The 17,617-nt window shown below is 40.5% G+C and overlaps 1 protein-coding gene across 2 annotated transcripts in view; it reads left to right on the top strand.

Annotated features, from left to right (window-relative positions):
- Positions 1 to 14,706, top strand: part of SYT1 (synaptotagmin I) — a 131,372-nt gene extending 116,666 nt beyond the window's left edge. For both annotated transcript variants that reach the window (XM_009892463.1, XM_009892464.1), the window contains exons 7-8: positions 8,369 to 8,502; positions 13,256 to 14,706. In XM_009892463.1, coding sequence (XP_009890765.1) covers positions 8,369 to 8,502; positions 13,256 to 13,462 — 341 coding nt within the window. In that variant the 3' untranslated portion in view covers positions 13,463 to 14,706. The remainder of the gene's footprint in view (positions 1 to 8,368; positions 8,503 to 13,255) is intronic.
- The last annotated feature ends 2,911 nt before the right edge of the window (positions 14,707 to 17,617 follow it).

Here is a 17,617-nt window from a genome sequence, read left to right as displayed (position 1 = left end):
CCCCCCCTAAATCTTGGTACCCCTCTCTGCATGACCAGGCCAGGTATGGAGGGCTTCGAGGTACTCACAAACAGTCCAGTGAGAGACATTGTTATGTACCCAGCTCCGGGTTTTTTTTCTGCTAAAACGTCTCACACGGTCTGCTCTTTAACCTTAGGTTGTTTGGGTTTTTCTATGCGCTTCTGCTTCTCTCTCTACTCTTCAGTCTGTCATTATTCCTCAGTCAATGTTTATTCCCCCCTCTCTCCTCCCCAGTTCACTTGAGGACAGTATTTTGAATCTCTTTAAGCCTCTATGTATTATCTTCTGGTATTTTCAGTACCACCAATTTAATAAATATAAATTTAATTAATTTGTTCTCTATATCATCAAATGGCATTACATAAATTCAAACTCAGCAGTCTGCCGGAATTTGCTGCCTGAAGTATTGCCAGTTTGCTTTGGTTTCTGTCTGAATTCCTGTACTGGAGATTCTTCTTCTATCAGCAGCCCCAATTAATACCTTTCCACCATTTGATGTTAATGTCTCCCTCATCTTCGTTGCTGTTGCATTCTTTCTATTTGTATACGAACATGACATATTACAGTATGCTTTTTTATTTCTTTAGTTGTTATCTAAGATCGCACGTGCTCTTCTCCAGTATGTTAAAGTTTGAAAATGCCATGCTGTCTTTTCCCCTCCTAACTACATTCAAGCTTCGTGAGCAGTCAGTTCTTTGGGTGAAAATACAGGGGAGCCACGTTTACTGCTTCGATGCTTGTAGTTTCTGTGTAATCACATTTACAAAGTGCTTGGTTGAGTTGTTCTGCTTCTCCACAAGAGTATTCTGTGTTTACCCACAGCCAAAACTCAAGGGGCATTTTCCTGTTGGTTCAACCCACATTTGCTGCGCTTTATAAAACTGTTTGTTTTGCCTGTGTGTAACTATGCTGAAATGAACTGCTTGGATGCAAGAGAGACAGATCAGCTGCCCTTGCTGTGGCAGTAAACTTAATCATAAGCTCGTAAGCGCTAATTTGTGCCGGTTTTAAATAAGAGGCTTGGCTGCTGCTTTTTTTTTTTTTTTTTTTTTTTCCAGTTTTCTGATACTTTCCCCATCTGGTGCTGTAACATTTGTTGTTATGTTCCAGTTGGAAGCACTGTGGGTGGAACTGGAGACTCGAGCACTGGCTGAATAGCCCTCAGGCCACTGTGAACATTTCTGTTTCCACTGTCAGCTCTCCATGTTTAGCAACCTCAGTTTGGGATTCTCTGGTGAGGGCATTGTTGGCTTGCTGTCACTTTTACAGTACCTCCTTCTTCCCAAGGCTCCTTGGTTCTCTGAATTCAGCATATTAGTAACAACTTGATATTCATCTAACTGCACAACAGTGAAGAGCTGCTATTTTGAGGCTACTTTGCTACACTCTCCGTTTAACTTTTTTCGTTATAAGCAGGCTATTGCTAGTTTTTATAAATGCCAACCCCTTCTTCCCCACTATAAATTGATTATCAGACCCCATTATTCCTGCAAGAATCTGTCTAATGTTGTTGAACATGAAATTACAAATGTTTTCATTTACAAATCACCCAATCTTACAACATCTTCATTTAAAAGTTCTGATGCAAATGCATAATGCAAAGTTGTCTAACTTGTTACACTATGACATATAATATGAGCAAGAAAGGGCCTGATGGGCAGTGTACTCTGTGTGTGTGTGCTACATCTGGAGCAGTCCGCCCATGGGGCATAGATAGACAAGTGAGCAAGTATAATACAAGTCTTTTTAACTGAACTCTTCGCAGCTCTCAGGGCCACTCTGGCAGCCCATTTAGGCTGCTCGCAATTTCTCAACTCTTTCCATGGCCAGTACACTACTGGGTGGTGTGGGGAGAATCTCCCAGGCACACCACTCAATCCTCAGCCTGCTTATTAAAGTCATTTTAAGAAGGGGTTTGCTGAGGTCTGGACTGGCAGAGATGCCACACAGGAACCTACAGCAAATACTTTTCCTATCTACTTTTCCCACGTGTATTGATCAAGTACTGGCTACAGCTAAAGATTTGGCCCATAACATCAAGTCATCTACAGCTTGGTGGGGTTACGGAAACTATGATGAGAGTATCTAAATATCAATATTAGCTGAGGGCTGGACATTATGTAGAAAATAAACTTTTGTTAAAAAATCAACAAGCCTCTTTTCAAGGAAATGTGATAAGAAAAAACTCACAAACCCTATATTTCATGCCGAGAGAATTGTTTCTAATGAGAATGTTTTCCAATATTTCCCTTGAGACATCAGCTGCTCCTTAAAAATAATGTTCCAACTTTAATTTGCTCATTTGTAGAGGAAGGTAGAAGGCCCAACAGCTTGCGTCAATGAATATAAACTATAACTTTTATGCAATCTAGAATGTACCATAGCACTTGTACTCCTTAGTAATTGTACCTTATATTGCTGCTTCTCCAGATAACACATTTTCCCCCCTCTGGCTTTCCTTCCTGTTCGAAGCTTTCCATTCATCTGAAAAATACTAGTTTAGACAATCCAGGCACAATATCACTCTAAACTCATTATTTCAGAGACTTTAATTATCCCCTCTCATCCATACATGAATAAACAGAAGAAAAAAAGTTAGGGCAAATTATCCATGGCCTGGACGCCACAGGCATCATGTGAATCATCCCTCTCTCGAGAGAGAAGTGTTTATATGCCCACGGAGGGAGCACGTCCCATGATCCTTGGGAAAAATCAGCAAATCTGTGGGAAGTCCCAGGGAAGTTTCTCCTGTTTTGCTGTGAGAGCAGAGCCCTGCTGCTTTCCATAGCACAGCTGTGGCAACCGCTGCCATCGCTCTCTGAAGGCAGAAGCGAGCATGCAGGTCTTCATCCCTGGCACAGTCTCTATAGAAAATAAAGTTGTTTGCTGTTTAAAATTGCTGTTCTCCCCGCTGCCCGCTCTTGTACACCAAAAAAAAAAAAAAAAAAGCTTTTTCTGAAGGGTGTTAGCACAGAATAAGAACAGGTTAAGGGTGCAACATGGAATCTGCCTCTGCTCTGGTCTAAGGCTCTGGCTTGGCCGTTCCTTGGCTTTCCATCCTCCTGTGTGGTTGCAGGATGAGAGTGATTATGGCTCTTTAGCATGGAAATAACTATCCACCCTGGAAGTCACCTCTGTCCTAGCCACCTTTTCAGAGCCCTTTATAAGGCTGCATTTGCAAACCTGATTTTCTTTATTCATTGGATCCATTTCTGAGCTCTTCAGGAATTCATTCTGCTTCCTGGAATGGAAAGTCTACTGTCTGCTGACACCTTTGCTCTAAATGTCAGTGATGTGTGCTTTGGCATGAGTTTGGCATAAATTCTCTTCTGATGGGGGAAATCATGTGCTAATTAGCACCCAGTTACCCTGAACATTTTGAAGGCAATAATACAGCTGGAGGCAATTCTGGCACCATATTTCTTCTCGGCTTCTGCATTTGATTTGAGAACATCTTCTTATTACAGTGTTTTGTCATATGAAACTTTATTCAGTTGTATCTATGGCTAGTTTGTTCTGGCTCATTTTTTTTTCCTATTAATCCTGTTAGGCTTTTTCAAGGCTTGTAGAGAGTTTTCTCTGATCCCACCACACAGAGCTGTGTGGGATTTTTCTCTATAAACCGTTAGGCTCCCCCCGCATGCAGGCTCAGGGCTGTAATTGCACACTCGATCAATTCCAGTGTTATCCCTGCAGCATTTTTTCAAATTTGTCAACTTTCTAGGTGCTTGCTTTTCCTATTTTGATTAGATCACAGAAGCCTTACAAATATTTAACAAAGGTGGGCACCATCCTTATGTTTGCGTTCAGAATAAACCATTGTAGTAAAACCATCCCAAGCTGAGTACGCTGTTGACACATTTCTGCTGAAGATCCATACAATTGGAAATTCATGTACTGAATTCTCTCCTACCTAGGTGGAAAATGATTTTTCATTAACTACTGATCCCTATAACAAATTTTTCATCTTAAAATCCACTGACAAGCAGTCATTCTCAAGTTCCACTTTTTCCTCAGATACTGTCATTAGCCACGATTTTCTTCTTTCGAGTCGTAGTATTTCCTTTCAGCTGTAAACTTTGCTTTTTTAAAACCCCTAAGTGCATCTAGTCTGCAACATGATGATGATGAACTAATCATTGTTTTAAGAGGGTTTTAATTGTGTATATGTGCCTCACGGTCCAAATGACTCCAAAATTCTTTACCTGCTATTACATACCATTTCAATTATCCTTGAAATAATGTATTGGCATCTTACTGCAAACTTCAGGAAAACAAAATGTGTCAGCTGGTCCCCCAGTGCTTTTAAAGCTGTTCAGCTAGCCTCCCCTGAGATGTGGTTGTAAAATCTACAATGCACAATTAGTTATGAATTTTACATCTTTTTAGCATTCATGGCTAGACCATTAATGAGGGAATAAATAGCAGAATTTTATTTAATCCCACACATTGCTTAACGTGAATTATTAAGCAAGGGACACACAGCCTTTCTGTCCCCTTTGGCAGAGGGACGTCCGTAGTGCTCTGGATGCAACATCCCTTCTTCCAGATAGCTGTGGATGTAATGTGGATCTAAATTCCTGTTTACTTGAAAGGAATACAACTGGGGGAAAAAACAGAGTGATGTTCACCTCTTCTAACTCGAAATTTCTCCAGCATAACTGTTTACATGAAAGCAAATAGGCTATCTTGTGTCGGTGAAGAGAAATAAATATTTTGGGGTGCAATTTATTTGACCAAAGACAGATATTTATTCTGTAATGAGATAACTGTCCAGAGTACATAAAGACAAATGCTTATTTATTTTCATTGGCATCGGACGTAGACACTTGTACTTGGTCAAAAGAATTGTGCCCTTTTTGCCCAGGCTATGCACTTACCAGACAATTTGTCATTGCTGGGCTGTAATATCAGTTCTGTCATCTTTAGTAGTCTCATTTATTCAGTGAGACTATTTACATATTAAAGTATTACTCAGCATGAGTAACAGTGCCAGCACTGATGTTAATGTTGCAAGTAGAGAAAAGAAATGTTTCCATTAGCACTAAACCTTATCTCAGAAAAATCACTGGGGATTGGCACTTCCCAGAGTTTCTGCTTTCTTTTGATTATCCTTCCTTCTTCCAATAATTGACTCCAAGCAGTTCAGCTTCTGTTATTTGGTGGAAGAGAATCTGTCTTTTTCAGAAATTTATTCATGAAGTTGCAAGAAAGTCTGTGCTTAGGTATCAGGTTGTCTGTGTAGCTCACGAGCAAATAGATTACTGGTGAGTTGAGGGAGTTAGGGATAATGTCATGGGATATGGGAGAGTGAAACTGAAGATAATTTAACTGGTGGAGGGGTTCATATATGAGATACAGAAGAATGAAGAGAGGGAAGAACTAGGAAAGACCAGGATACTTCAAGAAATAGGAAGTGGATGTACAATCTAATGAGGAGAAACTCGGTTGAAATCTCTAGTGGCCCATCCGCTTACTTGAGCTGGACACCCTGTTGTGATTTTCAGTGGATTTGTGATGTGTGAACTTACTTAATACTTTCCTCTGAAACTAGAAGAGAAGGACCATGATTTCAGCTAGGTGATATTCAATTTCTATTTGGTTTGGTGTGACAATTTTACCCTTGGATGAAAAAAAATAAGGATATTGTATCATATGATATGTGCCCTTCTGTGCTCAATTTGGGACCTCTGCCACTGACAGTTCTGCACTACTGTGGCGATCTGGTACCACTTGGATCCTTCCTACTAAAAAAATGGCATTTGGCTGAGTCTAACTCGAATCCCCAGGCAGACAAACTTTAAGAGCTGATCAGGACATGAAAAAGAAACCACAGAAACGTAGTTTCTGGGCCTTGTCCTATGGCCGTGAGTTATCTGGGGTCAGATTTTGCTTTAAGCACAGCCTGAAAACAGAAATTCTGGAAAGTCAATAGAAGCAAATCATTTCAAGTGCATGTACACGTAGACACTGAGCATTCACATACACTTGAATTCTAAGTTAAAAATATTTTTCTCTAAATATGGAATGTTTATCAAGATAGTAATATGTCTGCATCGCTATATAAATCATTACTACACAGTTCCTGTGGGCATATGAATAATCATCAAATATGTGTATATTGTCTGTGCACAAGCACAGGTCAGTAAAGGATTGACTTATATTGACTGCATTTATTTTAATAGAATTCTTCAGTTCTAATCACCTTAATAATAATGTATTACTGCAGTATTTAGCCTCCCAGTTCACTCTAGTTACTCAAGTTTTATTTTAACAGCATCTTACCTCTTTTCCATATCTTAACACTCTACTACTGGCTCCTTGAGTACTGAACTTTTTTACTATATTATTAGCTATACCTAAAACGTCATTTTGCGTGCCAAAACAATTGTGCATTCAGCGTGGAGCCTCAGCAAAAGTAATAAGGTATATGAGCTTTTCTTAAGCATCACCTAATGTTGAAGGAGTCCAGATTCACCTGTTTTCCACCTTCAAATCCTGTATGCAGTGATGGTGAACTCCATATTCAAAAAGAAATAGAATTCTGTGGGCTTTTTGCTAGCATTTCTGTTCTTCACATGATACTCCTTAATTCATGCATTGTGCAGCCAAAGGCAACCCTTGCAATTCCCTGTCTAGCCTGGAGCGTAAACCTACCCACATTTAATTTCTATTTGAACTTGAGTCTTTTGAGGGAGAAGGAATCTTAACCCTCTGTAACAGAGAGTTCACCACAAACACTGAGAAGCTATTCCAGGTCTTTCAGTTTTACTACTAAAGTACGTGTCTGTTTCTAAGTTAGAATTTGTCTAGTTTCTTCTCACAGCCATTGGATCTCATTATACCCTTGTCTGCTGGCTTGCGGAGTCCACTACCAAAATTATGCTCCCTTCAGAGGTACTGTAGACCATGATCAAGTCACTCCAGTAACTTAACTGTCCTGAGCTCCCAGGTCTTTCACAGTAAGGCATATTTTGACTGTAGCAGAATGCAAGCACTCTTCTCAGACATTCTGAACATGGATTTCATTGCAGAGTCATAAAGCATATTTTGCTCATAGTGATAATATTTAATTTCAATATTCATTTGTCATTCTTCGTCTGTAGCCCCATCCTTTTCTCAGGAGGGAAAGGAGAAGCCCTTTCCTTTGATAGTTTGCATTCAGGCTCTCTTAATTTACACCACAGATGACTTGTAGCTGGCTGGCGCCTTGCACAGTTCCTACCAGCTCACCAGAGGGAAGGTTTGCCTTAACCTACATCACAGTTCAGCTGCCTAAAGCCAAGAGAGGTACCTACCCAAATTTTGGTGACAGTACCATAAAGGTTGTTGAAAAGGATGAGCTTGCGATGCTTCAAATGGTGCTTCGTGGTTGGCCTAAACAGAAAAATAACTGAGCTCAGTGAAAGTACTGCTAATTAACACCACCATGGAAGAAGAACTGCTCATTCATTCTCTAGATGGGAACATGGCTCTTGTAACAGATTAAGGACTGACGGTGCTATTCTTTTAAGCAGGCAAAATTTCTGTTGAAAGTATAACCCCTGAGATACCACTTCACAGCAGTAATGTCCATGAGAGTTTTGCCTGCGTGAGGAATACCTGATTAGGTACCAAATCAGTTCTGCTACTTAGCCACCAGAGGCTGTACAAAATAACAATGGGAATTCAATAGAGAGTAGCAAAAACAATTCATAATTTATACCGATACCATGGCCTGCATCTTGGTCTGGCTGCATGTAGCACTAGGACAGAGAACTGGTATTTAAGGGGCAAAAAGTCCCTTCCTGCCATGCAATCTGTCCCTGTGCCAGACCCACGGACACCACGCTGTGTCAGTCACAGCCCACTGGGGAGGTGAGAGGATGGGAAAACCGCGGCGCAGCTCCTGCCCAAGGGGTGATGTGAAGAGTGGCGGGGCTGTTGCCGCACAAGCCCTGTGCCCGCTGTGCGTGCTTTCAGCAGTACTCATGGCTCTTGGGAAAACTACCCCACAGCCCTGTGGCTAAGAAATGTTTCCAGTAAGTAATGTTAAAGTAAAAATATTTCCAGGACGGTTAATGAGCTACGGAACAAAGTTAGGTGGGAATTTACCCCTCCTTCGCGATGTTAAGGAGATAATGCAATAAATGTTTTGTACATTTTTCCATGAGGAACAATTCACAATTGTTGAGGAGTTTTTCTATAGTGGAAATTAGAACTTTGTTTAAATACACACTGTTTGTTGCTGAACGTTTTGTTTGTTTTTTTTTTTTTTTGCATCGAGTCTTAAATGTGGGGGATTAAAATCCATAGAAAAGACACTGAACTGCCCTTCTTAGCTCTATCTCTTCTCTTGATTACTTAGATCCCTATGTGAAGATCCATCTGATGCAGAACGGTAAGAGGCTGAAGAAGAAAAAGACTACAATTAAAAAGAACACTCTGAATCCCTACTACAACGAGTCTTTCAGCTTTGAAGTACCATTCGAGCAAATTCAGGTAATGTCAAACAGTGTTTTGTCTTCCCTCTGCATTCCATTTCTCAGCCCTTATAAATATTTAACAGGAATCTTGTTAATTATCACGTGTGCATGCCTTCATTAGCACCTAGGTGCCAGCCCTGTGCTACATTAGATGAGTGTGACTGCTTCAAGAGGGAAATGATAAAATGCACAGTACTTATGAAGCTTTGATTCATCAGTGAGAAACGGATAACTGACATTTTCTGTTAACAGAAATGGATTCTTGAAAAAAAAAAAATCCACAGGGAGATAGCAAAGAAATGTGCCAGCAAAAAAGTATGGATAAAAGAAAAGGCATATATAGCAATTTTCCTGAAATTATTTGAAATAATAAATTGGCATCATCTGTTAAATGTGTTTCCTATGCATTTTTCAGTCCTGTTTGTTGAAAGTACTGCAGCATCCCTCTTAAGTAAAACATATAATTTAATCACAACTTCTTTTCAGTTATTGCCACACACCATGAAAACCCTTTCAGTGATTCCTACATCCCTTGGAAAAAGTCATTTGAGAGTCTCAGGGGTCAGTACTGCAGTACCTCTTCGCTTGGCATCTCAGGGTAGCTCCAGCAGTTGCCCAGGTCCTACTCCTGGAAAGCTCAGTGCCTAAAACGAGGGGCCTCAGAAGTCATCACAGTGAGCTGGAAGGCACCTACATTAGCAGTGGGAAATACCAGGACAAGGCATTTTGTCATTTTTTTCGGGGACTCAGTAACCTTCCTTTGGGCTACTGGGAGGCAAATCATCTCCCACTGACACGAGTGAGATTTAACCTCTGATGTTAATTAGACTTTTCTCCCAAGGGAGAGGTGCGGGAGGCATGTGGGAAACCTTCATCCAATTCACTCTCCTCCCTAAGTGAATTTAATCTTCAAAAAAAAGCATCTTCAATGCTGTAAGCAAGTACTCTTGTCGCCTGTGCCTATGGCTTGTGTTGGGAGTGCAACACTCATTTCTGCATAAATAAGGAGTATATGGTTGGCCACAGAGCATAAGATCACCTCTTAGTTGGGTGGTTTACTTGGAAAGGGAGAGACTTTGGTCTGATGTAGGTCGTGTAAAACACATAAAGATCAGTTGGTACAGGCCTCCTCCATGTTTTTAAAGCCTTAACCACTAGCGTTAAACTATTTCATTATTTTGCTCACTTGTTAGAGCATTCATTGGCAGGGAGGATGTATTGGTTTAAACATCCTCGGAAGAGAAAATAACTCCATGCCCGTCGATGGAGTCCTGTGACCATGGAGATGTTAAGCAAGACAATATCCTCTTTGGGGGGAGCTGTGTGTGGAAAGTGTACTTTCAGGGGCCTCCCACGTTGAATGACCATAATTAAAATAGCCTGGGAATACAACCTTTTGTGGCTTGTGAGGAAGGTCTAGGTGTGAGTTAGGTGCCTTGCTACTTCTAGTTAAAAGTTTAAATGGGTATAAATGGCTTGGGCCAAATTGAGAGCCCCCTCCTAATTAGATGAGAGCATGGTATGGGTTTTGAGACTCTGTATCTTGGATTTTGATAGCAACTGTACTGGAGAGAAGCCCAGGAGCCAAGGCCTACATTTCAACTAAAGCTGTATGCTTGTTTTTTATTGACTTGGTACTGACAAAGATAATAAAACTAGACAAGGTGAGGAAGTAGGAGTAGTGACTTGGATGCATGACTAGCCCATTTAGAGTTTCTTCATGCCCCACGGCATGTACAGGTGTCTATGGACTCTAGGAATCAAAAAGTGAGAAATCTGGTGGGGCCTAATTCCCATTGATTTTAATGAAAGCAGCTCTGTCTGCTCGTGAAAGATCTCATAACAAGCATCAAAGACCCAGAGGCAAAAAAAAAGATGAATCAAATCGAGCCTCTCTGGCAATTTAGGCAATGTATGTCTTGATTTCCAAACAGAGACAGGACTGGGGAACTGCAGTGGGCACCTCCAAGTTATCAGATCTGAGCTTTGGCATGGTTAGGTGCATTCTGTAGGTACTTGGCCATTTTGTCTTCTTATCCTAAATTAGTTTTATAAGGTGAATATAGGCCCTTTAAAAAGTATTGTGGTTTAGCTGTTTAAATTTTTGCTTTTTTTTTTTTCTTTTTTATAACTATTAGAATGACTTTATAGCTATTTACTTCAGTATATAGCCTCAAATTCAAATCTGTAATTGTGGACTTTGGTCGTATGCCAACGTATTTTGGAGTTACTTATAAAAGACTATATTTAGAAGTTATTTCCTTATGCTTACTGAAGTGATTTCATCATTAGAAAAACACATTTTAAATGTTATTTAGACTTAATATGGTAAGAATCACTGTGACTTTTGGGTAATTCATGTGAAAGTCACTAAGCAGTCAAATAAAAAATAATGGTTATACAAGTTTCTTGATTGTTGGAGGGCGAAGGTAAGAGAGCTCATGGAGGGAAAGCAGCTCAAATGCAGTATACCTCTGTAATTTAAAATGGGCCAAATATTAACATTTTCAACAATTTAATAGCAACTATGGATTCTGGCTCTTAAGGAAAGAAAGTGATGTCTTTAAGAGTAATGGGAGAACACCACTGTGAAGTCAAATTATGTTGCTACAGGCAGGTCAAGCACGTTTTTACCACTTTCAAGACAGACCACCTCCATAGGTAGGTAGCACCATCTCCAGGCCCTTTTAGTCCAAAGAATGCCTCATCACACCGAAGAAATGGCTAATCCAAGTGTTTATTGGCAGAGGTGGTGCTTTCTACTAGCACCTGTTGGGTTTTGCAGTGCAGCTGTTTCTTTAATGTATGGTACAAAGGCAAAAAGATGCTCACCTTTATCTCTAGGTTTAAGCCAGAGACCATAAGGTGAAAATCATCTTAGAGTTGTTCATCTGAGCTAGCTGTTTTTACATCTTTATAGAGCAAGGAAAAGGGTCTTTTGTTTACAGTGCTTACTGTTGTCTTATGATTAACACCAAAAAAGAATCCAATTGTAACTAGCCCCCAAGCTTCTAGGTACAACAGGCAACTTTTTTTTTGCACCGTAAAATAGTAGTCTCATGCTTACATTTTATATCTGTGATTGTACCATGCATCTAAAACATAAATGTTCATTTGGGGAGGTACCATCAACATTAAAAGTGAGTATATTGCAAACAGCAACACTGAAACATCATTTTGGCATCTAGAAATACTTGCTTCAGGATATTGCCTTTTATCATGAGTGCTCTGGGGAGACAGTCTTGAGTTTGATGTACACTTTTGTCATCAGCAACTATATAAATACTTTAGTGCCTGTTGGAATCATCTCTTTCTCTGGCTCAGTGAATTGTACAATCTTGTAAGGGAATGGACTCTATAAAATAGACCTCATGAGCCTGGTCTTGCAGATATGCTTAAAAGAGTCGGTTGCTTTTAAAAGATAATCCTATTACAAGCACTGAAATTAACCATTCTGGTAAGAAATCCAGATTGTACCTATATTTAAAACCTTAAATCTAAAAACCTGATGCTGGAGAATAAAAGAATTTTCTGGAAGAAATGTGTTTCACGGCATTTCTTCCTCCAATTCAGGAAACACACTGGAATAAGAAGCTGTGTGCATTTACCATGGGATAGAAAGGAATCAGGAAAAGAACTGTATGTTCATCTTTAAAAATAAAGCTCCCTAAGGAGAAGCGTTTACAGTTTAGTAAAATCAGCCCAAGGCTGTTAACATCTTAGGTGCTGTTGGGGAAGAACACCACTCCACTGAAGGAATAGCTGTTTGTGCTCTTTTGGCAAATATTAATGACCTGATGGAGAGGAATGTGCACACAAGTGCATACGCAAATGCTTGGCTTGAACATCACCTCCCAGTGTGCCCCAGTCTAAGTGAATGGAAAATTGTCTATGAGCTGTGACAGATGGGCTCGCGCAGATTTTGTGGGAATAGTTTAACCCTGTTTGCCAGAGGTCACCGTTCCTACAGCAGAAGTGGCACTACAACACCAGCTCTGTCGCAGGCAGCGCCGGTGTGTCAGAGCCCCGAGACAGTGGGGTTTATGCTTCTTTCCAACTCCCCTGAGCGTGCAGCCTGTTTTCTAGACTCCTTTTTAAATGTATAGAATATACACAGTATACACACATACTTACAGATGTGCACACGCACACACACACAGGTGAGTACGTGTGTGTATGTATATGGTAACCACAAGGGCTGTCTTCTGAATTTATCTGAAAATAACGGATTAGTATGATGGATAGACGGGTAGGAGTTGTTTAGAAGCAGAAAAGCAGCTAACAGAATAGAGTACACCACTGCAAAGGTTAACTTGGGGTAGAGCGGTTTCTGAATTTTACCTAATTTTTACTTATTTACTTAAACAATAATGATGTGTTAAATTACACTACTTTTGCCTTAGCTTACTTTAAGATCTCACTTTTAGCCCTACAGCCTTCTAGCAGTCTAAGTCTTCAGTAATGAAAAAAAAAAAACCATAGGTGGTTAGTCTGTTAAAGGAAAAAAATAATTCCCATATGACGATCTCTTTGATGCAAGGGGGCAAGTTTCAAGCTAACAGGGAGGATATGAACTTAATTTTATTTGGAAGGCTCACAGGAAGCAAAGACAAAAGTTTGAATTTGCTTCTCGCTGCAGGAACCTGCTGTGGCTATCACACACTTACCCCCTCCATGGAGTCGCCATTGTCGTTGTCTGTCCCAAGATTCATCCCTGCCCACCTTCCCCTTACTGTCACGCTCACTGGTCTTTCTCTGTCTCGTTGTAGAAAGTGCAAATAGTTGTGACTGTTTTGGACTATGACAAGATTGGCAAGAACGATGCCATCGGGAAAGTCTTTGTGGGCTACAACAGCACCGGAGCGGAGCTGCGGCATTGGTCAGACATGTTGGCCAACCCCCGGCGGCCCATTGCACAGTGGCACACCTTACAGCCCGAGGAGGAGGTAGATGCCATGCTGGCGGTCAAGAAGTAAATTAAATTAAATTAAATTAAATTATGAAGAAGAAAAAGAAGAAGAAGACGAAGCCTTTCTGCATTTGCCCACATAGTGCTCTTTAGCCAGTATCTGTAAATACCTCAGTAATATGGGTCCTTTCATTTCCAGCCATGTGTTCCTGACACAGATCAGTTGTACTTTTAAATTCCCATTTTAATTTGCACAGGTTTAAATGTAGAGAGCCCTCTAAAGGCGATTCATTTCACCACTGCCCCCCCAGATCTACTCTTCTTTTAAGCAATATGATGTGTAGATAGAGCATGACAGAAATTATTTATTGTATCACACAGTTGTATATATACACCAGTATGCTGAGAATTTATTTCTAGTTTGTGTATTTGTATGTTGTAAGCGTTTCCTAATCTGTGTATATCTAGATGTTTTTAATAAGATGTTCTATTTTAAATTATGTAAATTGACTGAGATATAGGAGAGCTGATAATATATTATAGGGTAACTATTGTATCGTCTGCATTCCAGAAAAAAAAAATTCCAACTTGTAAGGCACTAGTAGTGTTACACTGACATCTTAAAGGACAACTTAAATCTGAGCTTTCAACTAGACCATCCTAATAACACGCTACGCGTCCACAGTGAATCTTGGAGGGGCAAATCCGAGTGGGTAGACTTCTTTCACAGGCAACTTAGCATGATCTGAGCAGCTCCATGGCTGACCTCAAGGAGACGTAGCCAGGATATAATTTTTTTGTATATATTCCAAAGCAAACACATAACAGACTGAAATGGCTTTAGATTGAAAGTTGAGGAAGCAGTTCCATAGGAGGCAACGATTTCGTCTAACATACAAAATAAGACCATTGCAGAGGTTGTGCAGGGAGGGGGGAAGGGAGGGGGGAGACGCAGCAGTAGCGAAATGCTGCCATGAAAACAAGAGTAGCTCTCCGTTATCACCTTTATACAAAATTTGCATACTGTGAATTCCATCCACGATTTCACATTATAATGAGTTTGCACATTAGACTTTGTAACAAAATATTTTATTATACTAACTCAGATTAGAAGGAATGCAGAATATTTTTTAGACACAGCCGTGTGAGTTTATTATACAAAATAGTTTCATGGTAAACAGACAGTATTGTAATCCCATCAGAAGATGACAAAATTTAGCCATAGTTCTAAATGCACTTCAAAGTAAGCCAAAAGAGAACAGCTAGTGACCTTTTATATACTATTTATACTTAAGTTTTAATTTGTCCTTTAAAAAAAGTGAAAACAAAGAACAAGTTCTAGAAAACTGAAGCAACCTCTTCTGTATACTAGATGCTCGTTTCAGGAGGAGTTTTTAAATGTTTTCAATGTTATTATGTAGTAAATGGCACTATTATGAAGCTATTAGTCATTCCATAAGAGTCTTGAAAGACTGCTCTGTGTATCACTGTGACTGCCGTGTGTGCTTAGAAATGTAGTTTTCTCAGTGGATAGCAATCAATTTATTCCGTAGTGATATTGTAATAATACTGCCATTCCCTTCTACTGCACTGCCGAAGGAATGCGTAGCACAAGCAGTTCTAGTTATTATGGACCAATTTAGAACTGGAGAGCTATGCAGGGGACAAGGATGCTATATCGAATGGGTTGACCACGCAGCATTTTGTCAAGCCCTGTGCAATACTCTACATTTCCAACCGCCCTCACCCTCGCCCCCCGCCGCTTTACTGTAGATAGTCATCTTACGGCTAGCCAGCATGTCATCTCCGCTTGTACCATCTCATCAAGTCATTTAGGGCATCACTTCTATCTCATGTACCGTCCTTTGAGGCCCCTCGCTTATCTTGCCAAGCTGTGAATATAATTGTAATGCTTTGAAGAGTTCATTATTTTCAGCAATGCAGACTACCCCAGAAATGTGGAAATGCTATACCTTTTGGAGGGAGGCACGAGAGGCTACCCATTAATGTTCTTATCGGTCGCAGCCAAAAGAAATTACTGAAAACAAAGAACAAAGATGAATGTAATCGGAGACCTGTGTACTGAAAACTAAATTTCACAGCCTCCCTCGAGGCTCTGCTTCTGGGAGAGGTGTGACAGCCTGAGCGGGCAGTGCAGCGATGGCCAAGCACCGATGTTTTCAGTACATTGGGGGTAAAAGAAGCAGCAAAGAAGTGGGAGGCGGATGAAAGCCTGGATCTCTCCCCACCTCCAAAAGTGAGAATAGCAAGACCCATTTTCTTTCTTTTTTTACACGAAACACGGAAAAAACACAAGTGAGACATTTTCCGATAGAAACAGGCGCATACATGCAAAGCATCAAGCTGGAATACTTTAAAATCTTCACCTTAAGGACCAAACCCCACCAAAGAGAAGTAGACAGTCAGCTTTCCAGCATAAGAGCTTCATGGTCTCCAACTTTCAGTTGTTCATTCAGGATAGCTGCAGGTTCAAACTGCCAAGACTGACTCGTGTTAAGGTATCTTAATGCTTTCTCTTCCTACACTGCCAGACTGAATGTCACCGTAGAACTGGTTTGTAAGGTACAATGATTCTCAGAGACTGAACCTGCCATTTTCATCCTCAAAGAAGCCACATGTACCTTTCTGACAAAGCTGTGTGAAGTATTAGAATCTGATGCTGTAGAAAGATCCTAGTTGCCTTTGTGTATATTTACTGCCTGCTTGAGTGTTTCTCTGTGTGGGTTTTCTCTGTATCTTGTAGAAATGTTTGGGGTGTTTTATCCTGCCATATCGCTCGTGGCCCGCGAGCTGACAACTTTAGCCGTATTTTACCTTCATTTTTGATGAGGTGGTTTATATTTTGTTTCACTTTGTGTAGTGACTTCCCACAGTAGAGTTTTCCAATTGTCGTAAAAATAACATACATATTACACAGATATTCAATAAAAATGTTTTATTTCCTGTTGATGTTCTAGCATTGCTCCTTTGATCTAAAATTTTGAAAAGACATTTCACTCTAGGACTTTAGTGCAATCATAAACTTTGAAGTATCGCAAGTGTAATAGCACGGCACTTTTGGAGGGGCTGTGAAAAGCCGCTTTCATCAGTGTGGTCCGCTGTAAGATAGCCACAGGCAGCAGCGTTCCAGTAGATGAATTCTCCACCTCTATTGCAGATGAAGAACTAGTACCTTGTTTTCCCAAGAGCCTGATTATTTGCCTCCAAAAACATCACTCTCTATCAAAATGTGGACTAGTTTCTATACCATGACAAAAACTCCAAGTAGTTACCTACGCATCAGTACTCTTCAAGCCAATTGTGTTAGAGCTGGGGTTGAAGTTTTCATTTGAACTGACATTCAAGAGCTATTTCTAAGCTGGCCATAAAATCAAGCCTCTTGTAGACTGAAGATCATTAAATAAGATCTTAAACTGGGGGGGGGGGGGGAAGGTGTGGGAGGAAGTGAATCCACAAAATGAAAAAAGATTGAAAAACATTGTGCTATGAAACAATTTATGTTCCTGAGCCTGTGAAGAGAAACAGCTCAAAACCAACAACAATAACACCAACAACACCACCACTACCACCACAAACCTGTAACCATGTTTGTTTTATGTTACCATTTTCAGTAGCAATCCCTACTACCCATGCTTTTTCCCCAGTCTTAAGATAAATATGCCCATTACTTTCAGGAATCACACTGTAGTAATTACTGATATGCACCAGTTTAACCACAACACGAGGCCTTACTACAAGTTAGAACTCATTGTAAATATTTTCATGCTCAACCCTGTTCCCTACTGCCACTGCTCAGAAAGTGCCCGCTTTTCTCCCAGCTATTTTTTTTCCCATCATCTAAAGTCAATGAGCACCGAATGGACTGATGCCACTCTCAGGGCGCAAGAGCAGGCCAGCATCTCCAGGTAGGCCTGGTGATTTGGAAAGCAGTTACTCTTCCAAAACTGTCTGTGGCTGGAATTTGTGGCTGTACAGATCTGCTGTGAGGTGATGCCTCCTTGGTCTGCAGGAGCTGAGGTCACACTCCTGTGGTGCAACATAGTCCCCCATAGATAAAGGCAGGTACCACATTATGGAGGTATGAGTTGCTGCTTCTCCCTTCTTCACCGTCTATACTGTTGCATGATCAGACCAAGCACGTACAAGCTCCTAAGAGGAGCAGTTTGCTTAAAAGCAGACCCAAATCTATCAAATTCAATAA

The sequence above is a fragment of the Charadrius vociferus genome, unplaced genomic scaffold (genome assembly GCF_000708025.1).
Source record: "Charadrius vociferus isolate BGI_N301 unplaced genomic scaffold, ASM70802v2 scaffold839, whole genome shotgun sequence".
In the NCBI taxonomy this organism is placed as follows: Eukaryota; Metazoa; Chordata; class Aves; order Charadriiformes; family Charadriidae; genus Charadrius; species Charadrius vociferus.
The sequence above is the reverse complement of the archived record's forward strand: the minus strand, read 5'-3'. Positions and strand labels throughout refer to the sequence as shown.